Genomic DNA, 10,476 nt, shown 5'->3' with positions numbered 1-10,476 from the left:
CCCAAGCGAGATAGTTTAGATGTTTCTATAATACACTGCATGGTGCAGTATAAAATGTACAGTAAGAGTCTGCCAGTGAAACTTGTCTCTTCAGAGTTAAATCCTCACTTACAGGGGCCCATTCTGTGCTAAGAGCTCCTCTTCCTTATAGTAAAACAAGTTATAACAAAAACACAGAGAAGCCTGGCACCTACCATAACCCACACCCTTAACAGAAGAAAAAAAATCTGGACACTGATTTAAAATGGTATACATTTACTCACTGGACCTGAAAACTGATATTTTTTTTAGGTGAACTCTTCTCTCTCCAATGTGGAATCCAATTCATGTCAATAGGCCAGCAACCAATGGCTGCAGTGTCCTCATGTGAACAAGACTGAAAGTCTGGGGACTGGCGGTCAATTTTCATGAATTGTAACCATTCATTAAAAAAACAAAACAAAAACAAAAATAACTGTGAATGTGGAATAGGGGGAAGGGTGGAGAGGAACAGGGAAAGACATTCTGAAAAAGGAAATGGGAAATACATATTCAGTCTTTAAAAACATCTTTATTTTGATTATGTGGCTACAATTTTAATCCATTGATGCTTACAGTTAAATTGTTCCCAATAAATTTCATATCTTGCCATGTAAACAGTGCATTCTCTATTAAACTGCTGTACAAGAACTTTTATAAAATACAGATTAACTGACATTTTCATCTGTACACTATCCTGGTTTAGTGCACTAATATATCAATTAAAAAGACAAGACAATGTTGGCAAAATCCATTACCGTTCTAATACGGATTAGTACAAAATGGCACTATAAAGAAAAAGGCTGTAAGTGTAGCTAAACTTCTGAGCAAGCTGAATCAGTTCTACTGATTGGGGTCTTACCTCTAAATACCAAGACTCTGAATTAACTCTTAGTCCTCCTCCCCTGGTTGTCAAGAAAAATGCATTTTTGTAAACTGGACCTGTTGTACTATTTTAGAAGCTGAATCATGGCAGCAGCCTCAGATGATTGGCATTCAAGTGCAGTTAAAGAAACAGGGAATTTTCACTATTCCCAATATCATATTTGGATCCATAAGAAATTAGAGCTAGATTTTCTTTTAGTCACATTCACTTATGTACACTTATTTTATAGATACACGTGTGCATAAGTTAGGTGCACAAAATGCCAAGTCCTATTTCTAAATTCAAGAATCAAATCAAAAGGTCTATGTTCATAAATTATACTATCAACCATATCTTTACAGCAGGCTTTTCTAGGCACACTGGTGTTTAGTGCCAGGTAGAGAAATATGAAACGTCTGAAAGATTTCACAGGCAAACAAACTAAAGGCTTAATCCAAAGCCTTCAATAGTAAAGACTGATTACATTGATATTAGCAACCTGTATTTTACTCGGAATGACCCATAGCAAATAGTCAGTTGACTTCATTAGTTCAAACATAATTTGAAAGACAAATGTGTTGCCTCAAGGACAGCAATGAGTTCAAGAACATTTGATTTGATGAGGCAACACTTAAATATTCCCTCCCCCCAGAAAAGTTATGCCCATCTTAGATCAGAATGGTTGATTAGCTCCCACACTTAGGAGTTTTTAATGTCCTTAAGTTTAACAACGATACAGTAATTTATAAAGTTGACCAACTGTCCTTGCAAGACAGCAATCACAGTCCAAGACTGTAAGGAAGTTATACGAGCTTGCAATACTGAGGAAAAAAGGGTCACCTCTCAGGTTTAAAAAAAATTGTTTTATAAAAAGCAAAAACTATAAAGTATGCAATCATTATTTACTCAACAGCTTCACAATGAGAAACCATGATTGTAGCAGTTTCCTTGCATAATTTAAAGATCAATTTCAATGGTCTTTCTACAATCTTATTTTGTAGATCCCCATATGATGAGTCCAAGAACCAATGCTCCAACCGCCAGTATAACAGCAAGGATACACATTTTCTTCCGTGACTTGCGCTGTCAAAAAGAAAGAGGAAAAAAAAAACTTGATTGTTGTACAATTTTCAGGATTAGAAATAATTGCTTCTATGACTTCAGTCATGCAACCTAAATGACTACATACTTAGACAATTGGAAATGTCAAAAAGCAAAGAAGTCATTCAGGAAACAATGGAAATAATAGCTTTGCTCCTTAATTTTCAGGATAGTCTGCTGTTTTCAGCAGAGGGAAGAGGACCATGGGGGTGAACAGAGATCAGGCGAGGAAGGGAGTTGCCCTGTTGAAAAAGGGCAACAGACAAACTTTAATGACAGCACATGTGGTGGCTGCCACAGTGAAAGGCTCAGAAAGCCAGGCAAAAGCAAGGTATATGCCTTATTCTTCTATAGTGGCTAGACTTTAGAAGGGAGGCATTTTATACAGTGAAAGAGGCAGCAGTCCTGCAGAAAAACAGCATGCAATTATGTTAATTAAGGACTATATCATCATACTATTAGAAAAGGGGGGGGGGGTGAGCAAGTTCAAGTTATACCCATCATCTTATTTCTGATAACTGCCCAACTTTTGCATTTTTGACTTTGCAAGCAGACATCTTGGCAGCATTATAATGATGACCACGTGAACTGGAAACTTTTAAATCCAGCACACAGACCAATCACTGGAGCTAATGGAATAACTGATACCAAGAAAAGGCTGTCATCCTCTATGGGGATCCAGCACTAGAGGAAGAACATTTACCACTAGATTTTCAGATATTTGATTGCAGGAGAGGAATGGCAACACTTCAGTCTCGGGTTCCAGCCCAGGCTTTACAAGACAGATGGAATGGACAGATCTAGTGGACAGATATTTCTAGCTGAAATACTTCTAGTGAGACAGCTCTAATGGACAGATATTTCTGTCTACTTCCTCCCCAAGCTTCACCACTTCAGGAACTCTGCCCGGCTACATTGGACAGTGTCCCAGTCCTGTCTCTCTCATTTCTGGTTTCTTGTCCCAATCCCATTCTCCTCACCTACCCAATCCCACTCTCCAATCATCAGACTTCTCTTCCCCGTTAATCTTCTTGACTGGTCAGTCAAAGTCTCCTTTTTCAGGCTTTCTGTCTGAAGGCATGGACAGATGACACATTTACACCAGTGTAATCTATTTCACCCTGGTGTAACAAAGCAGCAGACAGATGACAAACCAGGGTAACTTCACACAATCCAGTGGAGAATTACCCTCAGAATGATCAAGGCAAAACTCTACCCATTTAGGTCTACTGCCATTCTGGTTTGCTAAAAGTGAAAGGGCTATTACCAGCCCCCACAAGTGCCTTAAGGCAAAGCACTGTAATGGCAGTCAACTGTGGTCTCTGACATTCATTTGAAGGCACAATGGCATCTGATCAACAATCCCAAGAATTGTACCTCCTTCCACGCCACATGTGCATGGCAGGAGATGTGACTGTGACATCAGGGATCAGATTATAACTGAACCAGCAATTTGGGTGCCCAGCTGGTTATCAGCTGGCTGAGACAGCCTTGAAGCTTGAATCCTGGTGCAGTCCCTGCCAGCCCAAGGCAGACTGGGACAGCACTGGGTGGGGTTGAAACTCCAGGACAGTCCCTATGCTGCCCAGGATCAGTTAATCGGGACTGTTGCTGGGCTGACACCCTGGGGTAGTCCCTTTCACACATTCCATTTAAGGCATGATGGAAACCAGACAGAGTTAATAAACATGTTGTATAATTTTTTTTATAGTTGGTTTCTCATTTTATTGCACCATTAATCCCCTAAAATGTGTCCACTTTACACTTTGAGAGAGACGATTAACCCGATCACATCTTAAGTGTCACATCTGCCTGGGGTCTGTGTGAACTACTCCAGGATTGTTGTACCTCTTTGTGTTCCTAATCCCTATGCAATTTTCACCTGTTACAAAACAGATGTAAGCTGCACTGGGTACGTGCTCACCAGTCCATGCCCAGAGGCCCATTATCACTTCCTGGAGCCTGAATCCTTATTCTCCCGTTCTTCCCCACAAGATTCCTGTCAAATTTAATCATTCTCTCTCCCTAGCCAACTTCATGTTTTCTCCCTCTGTCATTTCACTAACTGGCTCTCATGCCCATATTCCTTGCCCAAACAAGTCTAGCCTCCTTCCAACTATCAATCACAGCCTCACACTCCCAAACACTGTTTCTCTCTATACTCCTTATAGGGCCATCCTACTACTGCACTCCCCTCCATCATCTCCTTCCACCTCTGATCCAACTTGCTTCCTCTGCATTTAAATTAGGCCAATCTTTCCTCTGTGGGGCAGAGAGCTCAATGAGGGTACAGAAGGGACAGGCATTCCTGCTTCAATCTCAGTTTCTGGCCTAACTCAAAGCATCCATTATGGGGAAAATACAGCACTGTCCTTCTTGGTCTGGGTTTCAGCATGCTCACTTGATCTCTGTGCAAAAGGAAGGTGGTAGATGCACAACCTGGTAGGAGCTGTGAGGGGAGGGAACTCGTTCATTTGCTTTGGGGACAGAGTGCATCCAGTTGCATCAGAACTAGCCTGTTGAGCCCTTCAATACTCCTCAGTGAGAATTGAACAGGATGACATCTGAGCATCTAAAAAAGGAGCCTCTACTGAACAAAGACTGCAGGAGACTGGGAAGAATGGAGAAAAGTTATTGTTACTTCAGAGGTGCTCCAATGGTCAGTGTGGCCTCAGGACTGACTGAACCCATCTGATACGATTTTTCAAGGGCTTAGAATTTAGCCAAGTTTGGACATATTTTCATGGGAACCACAAAAAAGCACAGCCCCGAATAAAAGGCCACGCCTGTCATATATTTCAAGTGTCTGCTCTAAAATACGTCAGAATAGAGCTGCTACCAGAGTGGTCGCCAAAATGTTTTAATCTGACTTAAAAATAAAAATCTGTTTTCCATTAGAAAAATGGAAGGGATGAGCTGTTTGGCTGAAATTAAAAAAGACATCTCTCATGGAAAAAAATAGCTGGAATAGTTAGTTTGGCAAAGCTATAAAAAACTGAAAGCAGTGTCCCAGAAATCAGAAGTGTCAGGCTACTTTAATAATGGGTAGTGTTACCAGCCTCACCTACAAACACATCTTACAGAACTTATACATCCTGTTTTTCCCACCATAGAAGTGAGGGAACAGTCCTTCAAGTTGGAGTATAATGACATTTTCCCATCATTTCTTTTGCCTAGCTATTACTTCAACATGTTATATAAGGTTTAAAAATGTAAAGACTAAGTTTAGTCGAGGAGGAGAGCTTATTAGTAATAAGTTCTTTCTAACGATGCCAAAATCCATGAAACCTTAAAAACTCATTCATAAAGGTTCTCTTTGAAGGTCTGAGGACAGGGAAGAAAACAGATGGGGGTCTAGAAAACTATGAAGTCAATTTAGGGACTGTGCAATCTGCGGGATATATAGCCTCAGTAAGCAAAAAGTTGATGTGCACAACAGGGATATGCTGTCAAAGCAGTACCCCTACTACCTGGGCCTTTAATTTAGAGCAGTGATTCTCAACCAGGGTGCTGCAGTAATCTGGGACACCTTGAGATCCTTGCAGCAGAGGGTGTCACATAATATTAGCATCATTAGCTGTGCCATTCTGTCTTTTCCTAAACTGGGATCCTTGAAAAAGCCTTCAAGCTTTTTTTCTTTTTAATAAACTATAAAACAGATTGGAATAGTAACCTGGACATAACAGAAACCTTGACAACCAAAATGATCTGTTATTGACTACTGACTGACCATTAACACTGATACTACCTGATAGTCTGATGCTCTTGAAAGCTGCTGGTTTGCTTGCTGGACATGGACTTCAGCATTTTCTACGTTGGCTTCTATGCTGTCTTTATTGTGAGAGAAAAACAAAAAAAGAAAAAATAGTTTTTCAATTAAAGTCTAAGCTAATAAAGCCTGATGTGCTGATCAACCATGTTACTAATTAACTATGACTAAAAGTATTGCAAATCTGGTTTGTTTTTTTTTTTTTTTTTAGAATCCTAGAGAAGACACTTGCTTTTTAAAAGAAATTCTAGTAGCTTTTCCCTTGAATTGCTATATGTAACTGATCAAATCAAACATTTCATTCAAAGAAAGCCACCACTAATTAAATTAGTAACGCAGTATAAAGTAGTTCTATATAACCACCTCACTCAAAAGCAAAATGAAAATATGGTCTCATAACAGGTTAAGAGATCTGCATCTCCTAAAAAGCACGGACCAAACTGTATTTTATAAACACAGTAGTTGGAACACCAACATATATGCAGACCAGTCATTTGATGCTTATGGTTTACCTTCAAGGACATGCTGACTTTTTACTACTGCTTTGTGAGTTCTCATTTTCATATTTCGTATATGTAATGTGTCAATGCCAAAACTAACTTCTGAACCACACAGGGTATTCCAAAGTTCCCTTCATGTTTCATAACTTTCTAATTCAGGCATTGGGGTGGGGATGGGCTGGGCCTGGGATATGAACTAAGGAGGAAAATTTCTTGCATGTTGATTTTTCTCCCCCACACAAGATGGATTTGAGGCAGTGAAGAACTTAGAAGGCCTTGTGGATCAGTAATTACTCAGACAAGTTATGGGGACCAAAAAATTGTCAGCTAGGCCATGAATGCTGGATAAAAGGTGTATTATTTTAATTAGAAATACCCACCTACATGGGAAAAGTTTACCAGTGTTTTTATACTGCTATGCTGATTTAACTTCCTGTGTGGACAGTCTTTCAAAGTAACCGTGACCTTTTTTTGGTTTAATTTAATTAGTTTTGGCTCTCATAACTGCAAAGGGCATGTGTATGCATGTGCACGCTTTCATATTTTCGTTCTGCTTTAACAGATCATCCAGCAATCTCCCTCTAGCTAAAGAAAAACAGGCTGCCCCTTAAGTACCTAAGAAGTCATTCCTCTGATAGTGGCCAAAGTAGATGTTATACAGAGAAAGCACTGAACCAGATCTCTAAAGTGATTTAGTACCCCACTTTATTGGTTTAGTGATACCAGAGGAAACATCTTCCTTATCTTAAATCCAGACTGTCTCATGAAATGAGACGTACCAACTGTTCACTGAAACCAAATCACTTTGCTTTCTGGAAAAGTACGATTTCACTATTTAAAACAGAGATGCATAAATGTTATAAAGTGATGTGTTAATTTCCTTTAACCACTTGGATGTTATTCTTAAATTTTCCCCCAGTGTTTACTTCAACACAAATTCCATAAAAAGTGTTCAAAAATACTTCCATGGAGCTTACCTATCACATCTCCTTGTTCATGAATCATCATTCCTAGGTCTTTAAATATTTCATTAATATCCATAATATCTGCCTACAGGAAGAAACAACAACAAATTACGATCAGTGAACATAACAGGAAATTTTTGTACCTAGGGGAAATTTTCGTAGATTCATAGACATTTGGGTTGGAAGGGACCTTAGCAGTTCATCAAGTCCAACCCCCTGCCCTGGGCAGGAAAGAGCACTGGGGTCAGATGACTGCAGTCAGGTCTAGCCTCCTCTTAAAGATACCTGCCCCCCTCCCCCCAGTAGGGGAGAGCACCACCTCCCTTGGAAGCCCAGTTGATATACATTCGGTTCTTAAAATACAACAAATATTTATTTCCAAGGTATAAAATACAAGGGGTATAAAAAGTATAAGGGACGATTATTTGAATACAGTAAAAGCTCTGTTATCTGGCATTGCCCGGGAGCATGCTGGCTTGTAAGATGCCGGATAGCGCAGCTTTTACTGTATATCCAAGATTTTCCTATCTGCTTACCCCTCTATTGAATCCAGGAGGTTTAATAAAGCAGGGCAGCACTTAATGGATCAGTGAAACATTGTTTTCATATATAAAGTTCTTCCTTTGCCATGTGATAGCAATTTTTGCTTTTAAAAAATAATTACTAACCTCTCAACATAATTCTCCCCCTGATTAACTGCCAGTACTAGCTACATTAAGACACGCTTTTTGGAAGCATTATAAAAGTGTTGTCAAGACTGCTGTATCCTAAATATGTACAGTGCTGTCTTGCTTACCTCAAGCTGCCTGATGGAAGACTCTCTCTCCTCAATAAGACGAAGATCATCTTCGGTAATTTCTTCATCTTGCACTTGTGCTTGAGGTTGACTAGGAGGGAGGTGAAAATAATAATGAAAAAAGAACAATCAGCCCAACTAAATTCTTATTAAGACTAAGGTTAGGATACACTTTACAACAGAAAACTATACAAAGATACATATAACTTGCTCTTACCAGCATTCACATATCCATATGCTTTCGCATATATTTTACCCTTGAAAAAATCTAGTAGCAGCTGATGCAAAAAACCTGAATCCTCAGGGTGTTGTACATGTATGCTTTAAAGGATTTTGACATATTAGGCTCCTATGTCTGTTTAGCTGGCTGCTGAATATTTTCTAATTAGGAGACTGACAGACGAAAATATTTACATGGGTGTAATTGGTATTATTTCAGTGTAAAAAAAAAAAACCCAACACAAACCCCTATTCTGGAGTAACTTTAGCCCAACATGGTGGCAAACTATCCCATGAGAATAAGAGGTCAAGCTTTAATGGTTTAAAAGTTACACTAGTTAGTTTCAACTATTTGCATCCAACCCAGGATAACCATTCACTAAAGGCAAACAAGGCTACTAACTCCTCCTTTGCTATCTAGCAGTGAGGAGCAGCTAAAACAGTCTATTTTGTCACCTAACCCAGGCACAGATGTTTGATCTTGGCATAACTTGCATTCACATACAAAGCTCTTGCAAACTTTATAGGAATGTGTGTTTCTCTATCCATCCCCTGGATCCACATATAGGGAATGCTTTTTTAGATTTGTATTCTGAACTGCAAGTATGTCATGTAAAGTTAAAATTCATTTCTAAGCACAGACCCCCCAAGTTAAGACAGCCTGAGAATGAGAAGCTGCTTTTAGGGAAGGCAGGTATTCAGTCTAAACCTTAAATATCTTGATTCAAATTTCAGAGACTTAGATATCCAAATTCAGAAGGATAAAATAAAAGGCTATGCTGCTTTAAATCACTGTCTACTACAGAGGCAGTTGAATGAAAGCTAACTACTACTGCTTCTCGCTTCAGAAAATCCTAGCATGCCAGAAGGATCATCACTGAATTTAAATTGTTGTTTTAAAACAAACAAACAAACCTGGCTATGCAAAAATTATGTTCTTATGCTTGCAGATTTTTAGTTAGCAGTACTGTTAATGCACATGCACTCCTCCTCCCATCTGCACAGTTTTATCTTGCACTTGGTGTTTTCATTACTGAAAACAAACGAGAGGGACAGCAAATGGGTGAAGTTTCTGTTTGGGGCACTTAAATTAGTCAAAGCTGAGCAGCAACCTTGGACAAAAAAAAAAAAAAAAATTTAACAGTGGAACCAGCACCCCAGGATGCCTTGAGATCCTTTCAAGAGTGATATGGGGTGTCATGCAATGCTAGTACTGTCAGATGTACAAACATGATTCATAAGATAAACCCAAAGATCTCATCTAGAAATCTAGAGTGTTTAAAATATTGGGCACCTATACACGTTGGATGTGTTGGAGCAAACTCAGGGACTTTATTTGGGAACTGACTTAGCAAAAGCTGTACAAGCCAGACCAGAATCCAGAGTATGCACGGAGGGGTGGCTAGCCTCCATCAAAATCCATGTTATTTTGGCTTCACTGCCATTGTTACCGGAGGCAGGAAAATTAAGCCAGGCCAAGTATGTCACAGTCATGCCAATGTGGAAAGTCATAACCTTTCATTAACTCTGCCACAAGAACTCAGGGGTGGAGACCTTTCCAACCAGCATGCTTCAGCAGCCTGTGTTACATATATTCAGCATCCTTGTGCTTCAAAATGGCAGTAGGAGTGCTTTAACTAGTTAGTTGAATTAGCTTTAAAGCACTTCCACCACCATTTAGAAGCACAGGATGCTGAATGAATGTGATACTGCAGGCGATTCAATTAAAGTGGCCCCTCCCCCCACCCCGGAGCACGTGTAAAGATGCCCATTTTGATCTGTTGTGGGTTTTCTGAGTCCTCTGCAACAGAAACATGGCTCTACTACTTTTCTGTAGTCAGAAAACAGAGTAAGAGTTCAGAGCTCTCATTGCCAAGGGGTGTCTTGAGTCTAACATGGGATGCCACGAGTCTAAAAAAAAGGTAAGAACCACTAGATTCACAGGATTAGGAACCAGAACTGCCATGAGAATTGGGGTGAAAAATGATTTCTCATTTTATGATTTATAGTCCAGAGATACTGTAGCCTTAACAATAAATCACAAATATAATGATATTCACATCTCATTTGCACCTGAGTGTTCCCATCCCTCACCATAGGAACTTTATTTCGGAACAGACTTCAGCAAAGGCTGTACAGCAGGAGGGAGCCACAGAGGGGCAGGCATCAGGGAGGGAGCAGAGGTGGCAGTGGGGAGACAGGTGGAGGGGGGGCAGAGGCAGTGGCAGGGGACAGAGAAGGGG

At 39.8% G+C, this 10,476-nt stretch overlaps 1 protein-coding gene across 2 annotated transcripts in view; it reads right to left on the bottom strand.

Annotated features, from left to right (window-relative positions):
- Window positions 1-530: 530 nt before the first annotated feature.
- Window positions 531-10,476, bottom strand: part of STX7 (syntaxin 7) — a 46,662-nt gene continuing 36,716 nt past the window's right edge. The window contains exons 6-9 of one of the 2 annotated variants that reach the window (XM_019520262.1): window positions 8,015-8,105; window positions 7,231-7,303; window positions 5,733-5,815; window positions 531-1,966 (exon numbers count right to left, since the gene is read on the bottom strand). In XM_019520262.1, the coding sequence (XP_019375807.1) occupies window positions 1,874-1,966; window positions 5,733-5,815; window positions 7,231-7,303; window positions 8,015-8,105 (340 nt within the window). In that variant the 3' untranslated portion in view covers window positions 531-1,873. Of the gene's footprint in view, window positions 1,967-2,157; window positions 2,390-5,732; window positions 5,816-7,230; window positions 7,304-8,014; window positions 8,106-10,476 lie in introns of those variants that run through there. The other variant, XM_019520263.1, reaches the window with a different exon arrangement.

Source organism: Gavialis gangeticus, unplaced genomic scaffold (assembly GCF_001723915.1).
Source record: "Gavialis gangeticus isolate Ggan-Ray unplaced genomic scaffold, GavGan_comp1, whole genome shotgun sequence".
NCBI classification, from domain to species: Eukaryota; Metazoa; Chordata; order Crocodylia; family Gavialidae; genus Gavialis; species Gavialis gangeticus.
Note: the sequence above shows the minus strand (reverse complement) of the source record. Positions and strands in the feature narration are given on the sequence as shown.